This window comes from Sardina pilchardus, chromosome 7, assembly GCF_963854185.1.
Source record: "Sardina pilchardus chromosome 7, fSarPil1.1, whole genome shotgun sequence".
Taxonomy (NCBI): Eukaryota; Metazoa; Chordata; class Actinopteri; order Clupeiformes; family Clupeidae; genus Sardina; species Sardina pilchardus.
Window position 1 is genome coordinate 28,113,333 of NC_085000.1, and position 16,322 is coordinate 28,129,654.

Genomic DNA, 16,322 nt, shown 5'->3' on the forward strand with positions numbered 1-16,322 from the left:
TCTGGCAAACCAATTTTTTTACTTAGTTGTTCACATGAAAGAAGGAAAAAATCCATAACCTTTTAGACACATCTCGACCAGTCTCCATTAAGGATGGATAGCCAAAGAGCAGTGCTATAGACATGAGTCCAATATATGACAAATATAAGAGCTTTACACTGAAGATACTCATCTAAACATGTTATGTGAAGACGTGTGACAGTGCTCAGTGACCGAGACTGAAAGTTTGTCACCCTGTTGATAGGTATGTGCAGAACCCACTGCTCCTGCAAGGCAGAAAGTTTGACGTGAGGTCCTACCTGCTCATCGCCTCCACCACGCCATACATGGTGTTTTTCCGTCATGGCTATGTGCGACTTACATGTGACCTTTATGACCCCAACTCTCAAAACCTCTCAGCTCACTTGACGAACCAGGTACGCTGGCTAATGTTTAACCATTGCCATAAAAGTTTCTTCTATAGGTGGAAGAGACATTTTACTTGCAGCTAGATGCCCATTGTCTTTCTTCCTTGTTGAAATGAGCTATTCTGTTATGCCAATCCAGTTCATTATCATTATATCTTACAATAAGATGCAGTGGAGTGCTACATCAATTAGAAACTAATGTTAGTCTTAAATGAGCAGTGATGTTTTTGAGCCTCTGCATTGCACTCATCATGCACACTGTGTACTCTGTGTGATCAGTACATGCAAAAGAAGAACCCTCTGTACAGCGAGCTGAAGGAGGAAACAGTGTGGTCAATCGAGCGCTTCAACGAGTACGTCAATGAAAACTTCACAGCCAAAGGGCTTGCCAAGGACTGGGTGCACGGTGCCTTCACAGTGAGAAACCGCCGAATACAGACACCAAACCCAAACCTCTAGACTCTCAACCATAAGGGTTTCACTCTCACTTTCCCCCATATGTCAGAGCACAGCAACAGTGGCTTATTAGGAGAAGCAGCTTTAATTTCTTCAGTTTATCTCTGTGCCAACTGAGGAATGAAAGGGGATAGGAGGGCAGTTGTTGTCATGGTAACAAAAGCTTCAAGCGACAGCCCTATACTTTCTGTTGACATTTAGACACCGCCAGCTACAGTGATATTTCAAGTCGATTATCATACAACATAAATACAGCTTCAGTAGCCGACATTCTAATCGCGTTGACCTTGGTTAGCCTTATGAACTAGTTTAAAACAGTACTCCTCACTGAGTGTAGTCTTTTGGTTGGCTTGAACATAGTGCAGTTAAACGGAGCATGTGTCTCTTATAACCCCCTCTATCTCTTTCTTTCTTTCTTTCTCTCTCTCTCTCTCTCTCTCTCTCTCTCTCTCTGTGTGTGCTTTGGAACAGCGTCGTATGCAGCAGATTATGCTGCAGTGCTTCATGGCGGTCAAAGCCAAACTGGTGCGCAAGCTGGGCTTCTTTGACCTGATTGGCTGTGACTTCCTGATTGATGAGGACTTCAAGGTGGGAGACTAATGAGCTAATTTTCTCCACTGGGATGTGTTTCCGTGTGTGTGTGTGTGTGTGTGTGTGTGTGTCTGTGTGTGTTTGTCTGTCTGTCTGTTTCTGTGTCTGTGGCTCGGCAGTGTGTAGAGGCAAATAGACAGCATGTGTAGTCAAGAATTCTCGTCCAAATGCAACTAATAGTCACAATTGCAAAAGCCTTTTGTAGCAGAAGTGAATGCGTATCAAGCATACCCTACTGATACTAGGTTAAGCACAAACCCTTGCACCTGTTCGGTTGAGAGCAGGGAATTGAACAGGCCAGTGGAGAGCCTGTGTGCTCCTGTGGCTCCAACTAAATTTTACCCCTTCACAGCAGTTGCCTGGCAACTCACAGAACAGCAGTAAACATGCTGTCTCTAAGCCTGGGATGCTCATCTGAAGCTCTCGCAGTTACATCATGATTATGGATTCATAAGCGCCCCAACACAATAGTCCTCATTCTGTCAAGAGAATTATGATGGAGAGAGAGAGAGAGAGAGAGAGAGATAAAGCTGTCAGGATGTGAGACATTATGTATGACACTGTGATGGGGCAGAGCTGTAGTGAATATACCAAAGACAGCTCTGAATTTGTCTTTCATTAGTAAATGGGATGGTTCAGCATAGAGTAGGCTACACAGCATAGTTTGTTGTGAGCAAAAGACTTTAAAGACCGTTGGCCAATGAAAAAAGATCTGTCACATTAAATACCCACTCTTCACTGACTTGAAAGCTATTTCAGTAAAGTGACTGAACACAGTGTTCATGCATCAGCCATGCAAAGCATGACAGCAGGCTTGCTTTGCAGGTAATGCCGCGCTTTGATGAATAATTAAGACGTCTCCATATGGATTTTCACAAGTTGGCAGATTTTTGAAGCTGCATACTGTAACGATTTCTGTAGCAGTCACACCTGAAGAAATCTTTCTCTGAAGAGCCCCCCCCCCCCCTCCCCCCTCATCCCCCAACCCCACCCTCAAAACACAACCAGGAAAGAGAGAGACAGAGAACTAGCATATATTTGTGTGTGTGAGTAAGTGTGTGTGTGGGGGGGTGGGGGGCAGCACGGGACAATGTTCTGCATTCTCTTGATGTATCGCTGTATTGGGCCAATTAGTTTACTGTAACACTTCCATTGCTCTTTCCATAGTGTCTCTTTATTGTTGCTAGCCTGCTCAATGATTACGTATTCATGCAGGGCCTATGTAGAAAAATGAAGAAACAGTAACTCTTCATAGCGAGGATCTACATAGATCATGGAAGCAACTAAAAATGTTTCCTTTTAGTACCAGAGGAAAAAGTAGTTGAATGATGTAGTCAGGGTGCCACCTAGTGGAGAGGAACCATTCACAACACTTAGGAGTACCTAATAGAAACCCAGTTCAGTGGCACAATATAAGGTAGTTGCACTGAATAGTTGAAGCTATGAATCAAGATGGATGAATTGAAATGTGCTCTCTGTGGATGTGTCTTCTTCTTACTGTGTGGGTGGATTTGTGGTGGCTCATGTTGTCTTAACATCTGTTTAGGTGTGGCTGCTTGAGATGAACTGCAACCCAGCTCTTCACACCAACTGCAAGGTGCTAAAAGAAGTCGTACCAAACACGGTGACAGAGACTCTTGGTGGGCAGCATGCTTTTAGGCTTCATGTTTCCATTTGCTTGTTTGTGTAACATTAGCCTGTCTCCACAAGACTCATTTCATGTACTGTAACCCCGTGAGAATCACCTGAGAGAAACAGTCAGGTAGAGCCAGGCCAATGTAACACTGTTTATGGTTAGACGCTCATTTTCAGGATTGACTCTCCCTTCGTAAAAACACATTTATGGAAGTGTATTGTTGGTCTACTTATTTTTAACCAAGCATGCATATAGCTTACTTTTTGTGTGGTGATCACAGATACACTAAATATTATTATATTTGGCTTATATATGGATAAATATACAAAGAGGTTTAAGTAGCCTATACTTGGTACTTATACTTAATTACTTTAAAGCGATGTTGGGTAACATCATTTCTGTTGACGCTCAAACAAAACAGAAAGCTACAGTATAGGTTGCCCCTCCCTCCCCCTCCATTCCATCCAATTGAAACTCTCCTGAACGTGCATCTCATTAGTGAATGGTTGGAAAAATGTGTTACAGTATGTCTCATGGTCCAGGCTGCACCAGGCTGTTTTGGTTGCACTTTTTAGAGCCTGGGCTGGCTACAGAGACCGTGTTTTGTTTTACAGTGTATTCAGGGGTCAGGCAGCTAGCGGGTGAAGTATATTTACCTAGCCAGATGATTTGAGAGGCTGCATGAGTGATTCTCGTTTCATTTAATTTCATTCACTTAGCTGATTCTAATACATAGTACAATATAAAGACATAGCACATGTAGCAGTGTATCACGAGTACATTTATACTCTACACACAAAACCCACAATTGCTCACACAAAATGCCTCAAACCTCCGGCAAAATGACACATAACATTCAAAATAGCATAAACACATCTCTAAAGCAAACATTCACCTCACATTATAAACACTTTTGTCATAATATGACATTTTGGATACATCATGTACACACTGTTGCGCAAAACTTAAAACTCTTCTGTCTGTCACGGGCTTATGTAGATATCCATACAAGAGTGGAAGTCATCTATGGAGATAAGTTGAAATACACAGTAAACAATATTGAAACCAAACATAGTGATTTGCTGTTGTTGACACAGTGTTTTACACTCAACAAGAAAAAAGGAAGCAAAATACATTGACCACCAGATGTAGGCTACTGTACATGTAGCTTTGAAAAAACTGATTTAGTCAAAGACAGAAATTATTGTATTTCCAACTAAAGAATTGACTGACTGCCATCAAATTACTTTTATGCTTTTTCCAAAGAAATTTACTTTACGTAATATATTACATATTACATATATTTTCTTTGATAGTCAGTCATTTCAGTCATTTCTGTCTTTCTGACCAAATCAGCTTTTTCAGAACTTCATGTACATCTGGGTGTCTTTGTATTTTGCTTCCTTTTTCTGGAAAAATCACTACATTTGGTTTCATTGTTGCTTACATTTTCACTTTGTGTTTCAACTTCTCTCTGTAGATGACTCACTTTCAGTCTTGCATGGAAATATACATGAAACCTATGAAAGACAGAAGAGCTTTAAGTTTTGAGCAACAGTGTGTGAATAATGTATCCAATATCTCATATTATGACAAAAGTGTTTGTAATGTGAGGCGAATGTTTGGTTTAGAGATGTGTTTACGATATTTTGAATATTATGTCATTTTGCTGGAGATTTGAGGCATTCTGCATTTTGTGTGAGCAATTGCGAGTTTTGTATGTAGAGTCTTGAAAAGTAAACACAGAGTTTTGAACATGTGTATAAACAGTTGTAAAAAAACTGTTATGGTACTTAAAGACATCTGTTGAAGTTGTTGTTTGATTTTATTCATTAAGGAGTCTTTATTCCAGGAGTGTCACTAACATTTCACTCTATTACAGTTTCTTTAGTTTTATACTATATATATATATGATTAGTTTATACTGTTGTTTTTATTTCATCAACATGTTGTTTTTAAATTTAATTTTAATGATTTGCAGTTTCACCAGATAATATGGCAGAAAGTGACAGTGAGTGTTTTGCAGACCTGGCTCTGGAGATCTTTGAGAAGTGCCGCTTTAGGATGAAACTGCAGCCCTTGGCCAGCCAAAGAGACTTTGTGCTGCTGTACCAGCCAGAAGAGGGTTCAGCACCCAGCCGGAAGAGCAAGGGAGCCAGTGTCCAGTCGCAGGCACCGAGGAGCTCCACAGTCCAGAAGGGCACCCGCCCTAGACCTCAGAGACCTGCTGCGTTGGACACGTCCTCCGGAGACAAGCTAGCAAGCGCTGGTTCGGCTTCCTCCCTCTGCCCAGATATCTTTGCTAGCGCCAGCCCTTCGTCCTCCTCCTCCTCCTTCACCAGCGTGGCCCCGCAGGAGAAGTCCCCAGCCCAGGCCGTTCCCAAAGGGCCCAGACCCTCAGGGACCTTGCCGGCGACTAATGCAGCCCTCGTCGCCGGCAAGCCAATACCCCACCGACCCCAGGTGCGTCTGCCCAAAACCAAGCCGGCGCCACTGCGCGTGGAGCTCCGGATGAAAACGTGCACTTGGCAGCGTCCGAAGACGCCCTCGCAGGACAGCGCTGGCGCCGGCCCCGCCGCCAAGCACCCTCAGCACAGCATCATGGCGCTGTCCGTGCCCGCTCTCCAGACCTTACCCCCGCCAGGCCGTCTCCAAGGACAGGAGGCACGGCCAGGGCCTGAAGAACAGTGCCTGATGACTGACCAAACTCCCGCCAAGTCACAGCACCTGGTCGGAGGTGCTGAAAGTGGGCAAGGCGGAGGGCATGGACAGCGAGAGGACCGGACTGGGAGACCTCAGTGAAGACATGACAACCTCCTCACCAGGTGATTTCAGGTTGTGACTGGACACACGTTACCACGAATGGACAAGCTCCACGGGTTCGACTGTGCGTGTAAACGCTGTTTATAGGTGCTGTTCATGTTCATCACTGCGATAGTGTTTTCAAGACAAGGTTTTCCAATAAACTGAATAAACAAATTGTTGTTTAAACCTCAAGCGTACTCAACCTACCTTGAACACGGCATTTACAAACCCCATCAAATTTCCGCCAGGATGACACCTGGATGATTATGAAGATTAATGGCTTGACAATAACACAATTCATTTACACCGTTAATTAATTAGCACACAATTACTCGCCAACACCAGGACATAATTTAATTCTGTATCCAGGCACGTTGTCATGTTCAAGAAATGAGTAGCACGCTGTACTTCACGCTTGGCTTGGCCCATACCTGAGAGTTTGAACACAAACCCCTAATTAGTTAGTCTGGTGATGCCCATCTGTGCCCAGATACAAAAAAAAAAAACATGCCTAATTTAGTCTGTGGGTTGTTGCTACAACTGCTTGTTTGTGGGGCTTGACTAGGCTATGCAATTATCTTTGGCTCTTCGTCATTGGTGTTACCTCCCTGTGCACTGCTGCAATCCCACCTTAGTTAACTAAGCTCACTGTTGAGCGGCGTTCACTGCCAGCCCAGGCATCTGACTTTTTACTTGAGCGTCTCGAAAGCGGCTGAGGAGCGGGCGGCTGAGGAAGTTGCTTTGGCCGCAGCCGCGTCATTCATCAAACTGACAGGAAGTCTCGGCGCACTTGCTTCTCTTCTCGGCGCTCTCTTGTTGGTTGCTGTGTCATAGCGCTGTCAGATCTCCGCCTGTGCCACTGTGTCACGTCTGTCTGGCTGGCTTACTTCAGACTCTGCTGTGAGGACTTGTGGAGGGAGGGGAAGCCTTCTTTGTTTTTTTGTTGTTGTTGTCGTTTTTTTTTTTGCTGTTTCATTGTTCTCTGTAAATCTTGCTTCTGCTTTCTTGTCTCTACCCACTGGCGTTTTTTACCCTCCTCTCTCTCTCTCTCTCTCTTTCGATACATACAGTACATTGTTTTTGTCTGTTGTAAGTTACTGCCCCCCTTTTCTTCTTTCTCTCTCTATCTTTGTGCTCCCCTCCTCCCATCTCTCCCTCTCCCTCTATCTCTCTCTCTCTCCCTCTCTCTCTATCTCTCTCGCTCCCCTCGCTGAGGGGCAGGTGTTGAGGGGATGAGCGGGGCTCAGGGCAGATGGCACTCAGTGTGTAGTTAGAGCAGTTGCTGGGAGCAGGGTGGTGTTTTTTTTTCTCTCTGAGGAGTTTTCCAGGGCCCTGCAGCCATGGGATGCTGTAGCGTGACTCAGAGGCACTCCGGGATCGACGAAGTGGGCCCTGACGAGATCGAGCTGCTGGAGATTGACGGCACAGGGTAAGATATTTTCTCTCTCTCTCTCTCTCTCTCTCTCTCTCTCTCTCTCTCTCTCTCTCTCTCTCTCTCTCTCTCTCTCTCTCTTTCTCTCCATGTGCAGTGTACTTCTTTACTGTTTGCCATGGCCAGTCATGTGGCACGTCCGTGAAATGGGAACTTCCTAATTTCTTTTCGGCGCTGGCTTCATAGACAGTTGGGATGGTGGATGACTTTTCCAGTGAATCACATGAGTCCCATGGCTTTGTACAGGGGTCCGTTAAATGGGTCATCTGTGAAGTTGGCGCTTTGAATAGAACAAGAGAAACTCTGTTCACTGGCTGATTGCACTGGAAGGATTTTTTGGTGCCTGGGGTTATCTATGCGTGGTGCCATTTTCAGTTTTTTCATAAACGAGTTGACAGTGTGAACCACATGACTACGCCACACAACACACGGTAAAGTCCGGCATCCTGTGTCGAGCGTTCTGGGTTCTCCATCTTATGTAAGAAGTTTGCTAATGCCCCGAACATTGCATGCTTTGTTATTCAAGGGTGAGTGCATTCACTTAGAGGGGTCTTCCTTGAGCGACAAAGTGGAGCTAAACGAAATTCCATTGTCTGACCCTCGCTGAGTTCAGCTGTGACACAGAAAACCTATTTGTTTACATTCTGCAGAGTCTAACAAGCCGATCGCATCAAACAGCAACAACTGCTGACAGACACATCTTACACAACAAGAAACGATGTTCATAGCAAATTGCCGCAGCCACATCACATGCCTTGATTTCATTAAAAAGGACATTTTTGCAAATGGTGTGTGAAAAGTGGTGAACCAATTACTTTGTAGCAAAACAATTAATCTACGGGTGGTAATTAGACACATTCAGTGTTAGACACAAGATAGCTGAAATATTCTGACTCCATCAATCAACTGAGCATTCCATCTCAATGAAAACACACCGATGAAAAAAAAAATCCTATCGCTGCCGCTCAGTTATTGAAATATGAGGCTGCAAACTCCTGATATGATCTGATTAGCTAGCTCTTGTACTTCAAACGAAGCATGACTAATATTATTAAGCTAATCAGGAGTCCCACTCCAGAGGGGGGGATCTGCTAGGGGCTGTTGGGCAGGGCCAGGCTGGGCACTTCAATCCCTTCATTAGGAGACTGGGGGGGGGGGGGGGGGATTAGGGGTGGGGGGGCCAAGTGGACTGGGAGGATGGGAGGGGTTGCAGACCGCACGCGTCCAAACTGCCAAAGCATCTCCGCAGAGCTAGATGCGCAAATCAGACAAGCCAAACCGCGCGCATGGACTCAGGGACTTTACCCTGGCTGGGAACACTCAGAGTCGTGATGAAGATTAGTCATCCTCCACTGTTATTCATACCTATTCATCATACACATGCAGGGATACGTGCACTCCCTGTTGATTCCTGACAGGGCACACGTCAAAGCCAATTCACATTTACAAAACACACACGCATGAGTGCACTGACACATGTACACAAACACACACGCATACATGCACACGCACACACACACACACACACACACACACACACACACACACACACACATACACAATCACAGAAAGACACCCTCACAAACACACACCTAAACACACACACAAACTAACATTCAAACAAACAAATGAATACACACAACATGCCAAAGCTGACAAATGACGGTGATGCAGTGACATGACCTTCCAGAGGAACGGCAGCTACTGAACAGCAGCAGCAGTATTCTGCTCTGTGCCAACACCCCTGCATGCCTAATGAGAGGCATGGATGGAGACGATAATTAGCAGGCCAAGTCTGCACGCAGACAGGAGGGGGACTTAGAGTGGCAGTGGCGGGAGTCTAGCGGGGGTCAGATGGTGTCTGCTCATCACAGGGCCCACTTTAATCAGCTTATGTCTGGCCAGGCCACCCCACCCCATCAGGAGCCGAGCGGAGCACGCTAGGGGTGGGACCGGAGTTCAGGTGGGGGCAAAGGAGGGCGCTGGAGGAACAGGATGTGGCAGCATCACTAATCAGTGAAGGAGATCAACACTGTTTTGAGAGGGGAAGCGCTTGGCATTGATGGTGAACCACCTCAGAAAGTCACAGACTCCTCAATTTCACACTGTGGTATGATATGACAGATGATATTGTATGACACAGTTTCTAAATGCTAACAAAGTCGCTGACTACTGAGTTGTGGCTATCATGCACACACATGTGAAATGGACAAATGAAAGCAAATAACAAAATCACTGAAATATTTGAAACATTTACCACTAGACCTGTCATTTCCTTGAGAATATTCAATAAAAACTAGTTTCTGATCTCATCACATACTTTCACTGTAATATCCATTCTAAATACTGCAACACAGGTGCAACTGCAGTTTTGTTACATAGGTGCAACAAACAGACAAGGTTACATAGCAGAGAAAATAGCCATCAAACAAAAGCTAGCATGCTGTTTGTTGTGGTTGGGCTATTTTGCTATGGCTGGGCTATTTTGCTTTGCTTGTGGTTGATTTACCGGCACTGTGCAAAGTGTCTGCTGTACTAGTTGCTACTGCACTTTCTGTTGTCCCCCACGCAGGGTGTGGAACCTGGGCGAGAGCAGACAGTCTGTGCGCAACGGCACCGCCACCGGCCCGCCACCCCCGCCGGTACGCTGTCCTTCGGTCAGACAACTCACGCAGGAGGTAAGAGGAGAGGAAGAGGTGAGGGAGGAGGAGGAAGAGGAGGAGGAGGAGGAGGAATGAGGAGGCCATGTTTGTCACACAACAGAGTAGCTTCTGGGACAAAGTCTTAAAAATCACCTACGTGACCACTGTTTACATTTGCAGGAACCAAAGTCTGTGGAAACCAGAATATCATGCAATGACGTCCAGATACACCATGATATCCAGGTACGTAAGAGCAGCGTTTTGAAGGTTTTGTTTTGGGTGTCGGATGCTTTAAGGCGGTGAAAGGTGAAAGGATTTCCATTGTGTGCCCTCTGTAGTGACTGTAAAATGACAGTGTGTTGAAGTTGTGAAGGACAGGAAATAGTCTTTTATGTACATCCTTCCTGTTGCAGACAGTGCTGTGGGGCTGGAGCAAGGAGGAGGTGCATCACAGGATATACACGCAGCCAATCAGAGAGTGGGAGGGACGCCCGGCGCACTCGTATGGGGACATCATCTACTCGTCCCTCGTGACGCTCCACAACACACACACTAAGGTACAGTAAAGAGGTCACATGTGGCACATGTGACTCGTGACGCTCCACAACACACACACTAAGGTACAGTAAAGAGGTCACGTGTGGCACATGTGACTCGTGACGCTCCACAACACACACACTAAGGTACAGTAAAGAGGTCACGTGTGGCACATGTGACTCGTGACGCTCCACAACACACACACTAAGGTACAGTAAAGAGGTCACGTGTGGCACATGTGACTCGTGACGCTCCACAACACACACACTAAGGTACAGTAAAGAGGTCACGTGTGGCACATGTGACTCGTGACGCTCCACAACACACACACTAAGGTACAGTAAAGAGGTCACATGTGGCACATGTGGTAAAGGAAAGTGCTAAGCGTCTGCCAGGCTGATATGAGTCACATCTACGTACAGTACTGTACATTCATATGTAGAAAACAGAAGTATGCTTGAAACCCCCTTTCGCTATGTTCACATACACAAACAAACAAACACACAAATGCGTGTGCACACACACATGCGTGCACGCGCACACCACACACACACAGACACATACAGTACACACACAGACACACACACACACACACACACACACACACACACACACACACACAGCCCAATGACCCAGCTGACCTCTTTATGTGCTGTCCTCCTGCAGGCAATGGGTGAGCGATACCTCGTGCTCTTCTCCTTCCATCTGCTGATCTTAGCGCTGGACCACTCCCATCACGATTTCATTTATGAGGTGAGTCTCCTTTAAAAGATAAAACACACAACCACACACACACACACACACACACACACACACACATATTACACCCCCCCCCCCACACACACACACACGTCAATACTGATACATCACACTGGTATCTTCCACTGAAAGGGGCCTGTGTGGTGTTTTGTTGTTTGTCTGACCAGTCAGACTGTCCCCTTGAGAGTCTCCTCTCCCCCCACAGGGCATTCTCCCCCTCTCTGCTCTGGAGGTGCGTGTCATGTCCCAGGATCCCAGGGCCCCGTACATGTTTGAGATCAGTGGTGAGTCTCTCCGTCAGTGGCAAAATGCCCGTCTGAAAAAAAGTCACCTCTCACAATCACGCACAGGAAGCCTAACCACAGTCTAATGCAGCTGCTATTCGTAGCAGTTGACACAGTCTTATCACATGCTTTTGATCTTGTTAAAAGGACGTCTTGCAAATGCTGTGTGAAAAGTGATGAAACAATTGTAGAAAACAATAAATCTTCGGGTGTTACAGTAAACTGTGCCACAGAATGCCATATTTGTGGAGTGGCCTGCTCACCAGGCGTATAATCTGACTCTGTTTCAGGCCCCATGGTGGACTCCAAGATCTTTATTTGTGCCAGTGGCACTGACAGGAAGAACTGGATGGACAACATTGATGACAGGAGATATAAATCCCTCAGGCAACAGCTGAGCCCCTCACACAGCGCACTGGCTTATCTGGTAAACCACGAGGAAAATGCCACCGTTTATGACATAAATATTATATTAGCTAAAAGAAAAGATAAAGGTCCGCACACTGATAGCAGCTCCCAGGTTTATTTAGCACAACATTTCGGACCAAGGTCCTTCATCAAGGGGAACGTTGCGCCGTTGAAGGACCTTGGTCCGAAACGTGCTAAATAAACCTAGGAGCTGCTATCAGTGTGTGGACCTTTATCATTATCTTTTCTTTTCACGTCTGTTAGGTCCAGCACCTGCACTACTTAGTTGTGCGTGCATTCTCTTGCTTTTGGATATATAGTAGCTAACTCAACAATCTTGGCCCAGCCTACTCTGCTTGAGCTGTTTAAATGACTATTTATGTAAACTGTGCCAAGTGATCTTGTTCTTCAGCAATCAGTAGGTTTGTGGATGAGCTCTGCTTTTAGTATTTGAGTATTAAAATGGCTGTATGATAGTCTTGGTTCTTCTTGATTCTGCATGTTTTGTGTAGCTGCCTTGCGATGAGGTGTGGAAGAGAGAGGAGCTGAAGAGGTATCTGCTCCGGGCTCCCATCTGGCACTGGGAGGGCACTTCCATCCAGCACATGGGCCTGCCAGTCTTCCTGTCTCTGGTACAAGTCACCAACTCACAGAAGCAGGTGAGACAGCAGACATGTAGGGGCAAATGCTCTAACGCTAGTTTAACACAGTTTTTAACAGTTTTAAACTCCAACTCCCAACTCCAACTCCACTTTAAAAGCGTGTTAAACTCCAAACTAGCGACAGAGAAATTGCCCCATTGGCACCAAGGCCATTTTTTTTCTGACCAACAGAGAACTGGTTCTTGAACTATTATACTCAGAGTTATTTGAACGTGGGTGCTGTCTAGTGAACCAGCCGGCATTTTCACTGGTTTGGATCAGTACCACGGGTGTCATCAACAGAGTGTGTGCATAACTGACCTGTCGAATGACACACCCACACACAGTAGGTTTACAGGGAAAAAAACAACTATTTTGGTGCTAATTCTGAACCAACTGTTCAGTTTCTGAACTGATTTATTTTTGGTCGAAATGCTCAAAACAGTTCTGAAGTGCGAACCAGAATGGAACAGATTCTGTGTTGGTGGAGAAGGAACTAGTGGAAGTAGTGGAAGTAGTGTCACACTGACCTTTTAATCTAATGCTTGACCATTGCAGGTACCCCAAGAGCGACTTCTTGTCCTTTTTCCACGGGACGTCCTCATTCTCTCCGTGGACAGCCAGCGCGCCTGTGTGAGATATGAGGTAAGGTGATCTGGCTGGGAAAGACTGGGTGTCAAGACAGACACCCTATGATTTCAGAGCTGCTGAACCTATGACCTTGGCTATGCTGCTGGTGAACTATTGTAACACCTTTGACAACAAACAGGACTATATGGGAGATATTGTAAACCGACCTGGTTTTTGCTAGCCCTGCAGCGCACAAGTGACAAGGCGTGAAAGAAAGGATTAAACGTTCAACTCTCTACCTATTGTTATGTAGACACCAACATGCCTATCAAGAAGCTTATACTCCCGCCGTTGTCATATTATAATGAAACGTGAGATGTATGTTCAACAGATCCTATGTGTCACAGTCTCTGTGTTCTAGGTGACAGAATGGCAGTTAGTTCTTTGTGTACTAACCTTCCTGTTTCAGGTTAAGCAGTGTGTGACTGTGTGGCGAAGCAAGCCGTTTGACCGTGCTGTGTTCCCACAGGGACGGTTACCACGGAGAAGCATCCAGGCCTCGGAGAGATCAGCTTTACCTGGCAACCAGTTTGAGCTGTCAGGTGAGACGTCATCAAATGCCACCTGTGCAGACGATATTTCCTCTTTCTGCCAGTTCCCACCACGCTCCACAGTGTGAATATTTCCACTGTTGCAGTTCCTTGTTGTGTGGTCTGCTATCATATGTGTTGCCACATGATTCATATGACTGCTGAGAAAGCTGTTTGAAGCTGTTGTCTTTGTAAATAACAAGTAAACACGTGAAGACCTTTTTTTTGTACTTTCCCATTGCTGACTCAGTGGGCCTCATAGAAATCTACACTTTGTGTACACTAGAAAGGCAGTTTATGTTTAGCCTTTCTAGTATCACTGTCAGTTGACTGACTTCAACTAAAGGTCTCCTCTGTATTTCAAGATAATTTGAAACTAGGGCTGCTCCCAATAATATCAGTGTCTCACATATTGCGTATCGAGTCCTTGGGTGCCGTTGTACTATCGTTTTGAGAGTGATTTGTTTTCTCGGTTGCGTTGAGGTCTGAATTGCTGTGCTGCTGACATAGCATCAGACGCAGCATTTGTCTGCACTTTGACCAGTATAGTTTCTTGTCAGGGTTGAACAGGAAGTCACCAAAAAGGGAAACACTGGTACAGAGGTACCATTTTGCACCAGCCTATTCAAGAGAGGATCATGCACATTTTTGGCCCCCTAATTAAAGTGCTGCAGACGTCAGGAAAAGCAGACGCCTTGTGGGCAAATATGAAAATACATGTTTTATTTCAGAGGTGTGTGGTGCAGTGCTGTCTGTATAGTTTTCAGATGAAAGGTACTGTCCATTTTAACCCAGTACCCTTTTTTGTCAAATTCAGTGAGTGGCCCTTGTGACTCTCTTAGTGTGCACTGTGCATTTTGTATGTGTGCACCCAAAAAAAACACTGTTGTTTGTATACAGACCTGACTAAATGGGAACAACAATGTACAGTAGCTTGGACCAAGACGTTCACCATTCCAGCCAATCAGCAGACATTCTAAGAGCATGTTAAGGGAATGGTGTACTTTGGTTATTGAACTCAAATAACAAACTTAGAAGGCTTTGTGTTTATAGACCCTTTAAATGTGCTCTTAGGGTTTTTCCAGTTGAAACGTTCAAACACAGATAATGAATCGGTTTTTAGCTCAACGCACTACAAAATGTTGACTTTACAACTGCCGCCGGAAATGCCTTAGGAACGCACATGTTTGTTTCGGCAGTTGAAAGGATCTATATGTACAGTATGGTGGGGATCACATTGTCTTCACCTGTGATAATAAAAGCATCACCTGTAATCTCCACACTTCATGTGCAGGTGAGCTGATGGAACCTCTGCAGGTGTCATGTACCTATCCAGAAGATTACCAGACCTGGATCTTTCAGTTACAGCAGGTATAATATAACACAAAACTCATTGGGCCTCCACTGTGCTCTGATAGATGGGAGATCTATTGGGTAGATTATGTGAACGTGATGTATGGCCTGTTAAGGCTGGCGCCCACACAGCATTCAGCGGTGTGGGCTTGTGGGCTTTTAGAACAGTTTTCTAACCCTGTGCGGCTGCTGCGCGGCAGACGTTTCTATTGGGCTTTGCTCCATTAGAAACAATGGAGTTCTAATTTTTTTTCTTGTCGCGGCATGCCACGTACATGTTTGGTGGGCGCTGGCTTTTACAGTGGCAATAACATGTGCTGCGCATGAACTGTACTGTATGTTTTGTCATGGTATGGTGTGTGGACAGACTGATGTATTTTGAGGCTATACGATGAATGACATTAATATTAGTAACTTCTATCTCTGTTTTTCCCTCAAAGCCTGACAAGGAGATTCACACCTCACAGATCTCCAAACATTCTGCTCCACCACCCCTTATTCCAAAGAAGCGCCGAAGCTGAACGAGAACACCAGACTGTGAACAACGTTGTCTCAAAGAGACTGATTACACACACACATACACACACACACACACACACACACACACACACGCACACGCACAAACACACACACAGTCACACTCATACTCATACACACCTGCATGCTTGACAACAACAAAAGACTCTTGACCCTTTGGTCAATATTGTACAAATGTTCATCTTTGTCTCTACATCTAGCTGATTTCCAGTGAGGTTACCTCTTTGTTCAATATTGTATTTTTTGATACAACAGATTACTGCTACTCTCCATGGCAAGACACTCCAGTGCAGAGTGAATGACCTTGTAACTACTGTATAATGTGAGTTCTTCTAATTCACAAAGGCGGGTGGGGGTGGGCGGGGGGGCAGAAAGACACCTAATAGAAGAATCTTGCTACTGTATATAAATCCACCAAGCGGGTACACGTCGCGATGACTGATGTGATTAATTACTTTAATTAGCTCTACATTCCTGGGCCACTGCAGTATAGAGCAGGTTTTCTTTTTTGGGGCTTTTTCTTCACCACAGCTACTAGTCTGAAGTCTACCACCACTCTGATTTATCGCTGTTGGAAGGTGGCCGAAACCACTTCTGATTCCCGCTCTATTTGTCACAATAAAAGTCTTTCGATGCACCTCAAGCTAAACTTCTTGGCTGACGTGCCTTGGGGC

General features: G+C 45.3%; 2 protein-coding genes across 2 annotated transcripts in view; both read left to right on the forward strand.

The window, feature by feature from the left end:
- ttll10 (tubulin tyrosine ligase-like family, member 10) overlaps window positions 1-6,045 on the forward strand; it is an 11,572-nt gene extending 5,527 nt beyond the window's left edge. Inside the window, exons 8-12 of the mRNA XM_062540110.1 lie at window positions 245-416; window positions 687-824; window positions 1,335-1,451; window positions 3,001-3,094; window positions 5,117-6,045. Coding sequence (XP_062396094.1) covers window positions 245-416; window positions 687-824; window positions 1,335-1,451; window positions 3,001-3,094; window positions 5,117-5,892 — 1,297 coding nt within the window. The 3' untranslated portion in view covers window positions 5,893-6,045. The remainder of the gene's footprint in view (window positions 1-244; window positions 417-686; window positions 825-1,334; window positions 1,452-3,000; window positions 3,095-5,116) is intronic.
- A 570-nt stretch (window positions 6,046-6,615) lies between these two features.
- On the forward strand, window positions 6,616-16,285 carry LOC134087846 (uncharacterized). The gene is made up of 12 exons (XM_062541635.1): window positions 6,616-7,324; window positions 9,900-10,005; window positions 10,150-10,212; window positions 10,383-10,526; window positions 11,173-11,259; window positions 11,471-11,549; window positions 11,840-11,976; window positions 12,470-12,616; window positions 13,157-13,243; window positions 13,698-13,770; window positions 15,053-15,129; window positions 15,552-16,285. The coding sequence occupies exons 1-12, from the start codon at window positions 7,236-7,238 to the stop codon at window positions 15,630-15,632; spliced, it is 1,170 nt and encodes a 389-aa protein (XP_062397619.1). The 5' UTR covers window positions 6,616-7,235; the 3' UTR covers window positions 15,633-16,285.
- The last annotated feature ends 37 nt before the right edge of the window (window positions 16,286-16,322 follow it).

Coding starts and splice junctions, on each gene's coding strand:
- LOC134087846 (XM_062541635.1), top strand. CDS start 7,236: ATGGGATGCTGTAGCGTGACTCAGAGGCACTCCGGGATCGACGAAGTG. Junction 10,006..10,149: donor TCAGACAACTCACGCAGGAG/GTAAGAGGAGAG, acceptor TTACATTTGCAG/GAACCAAAGTCTGTGGAAAC. Junction 12,617..13,156: donor TCACCAACTCACAGAAGCAG/GTGAGACAGCAG, acceptor TGACCATTGCAG/GTACCCCAAGAGCGACTTCT.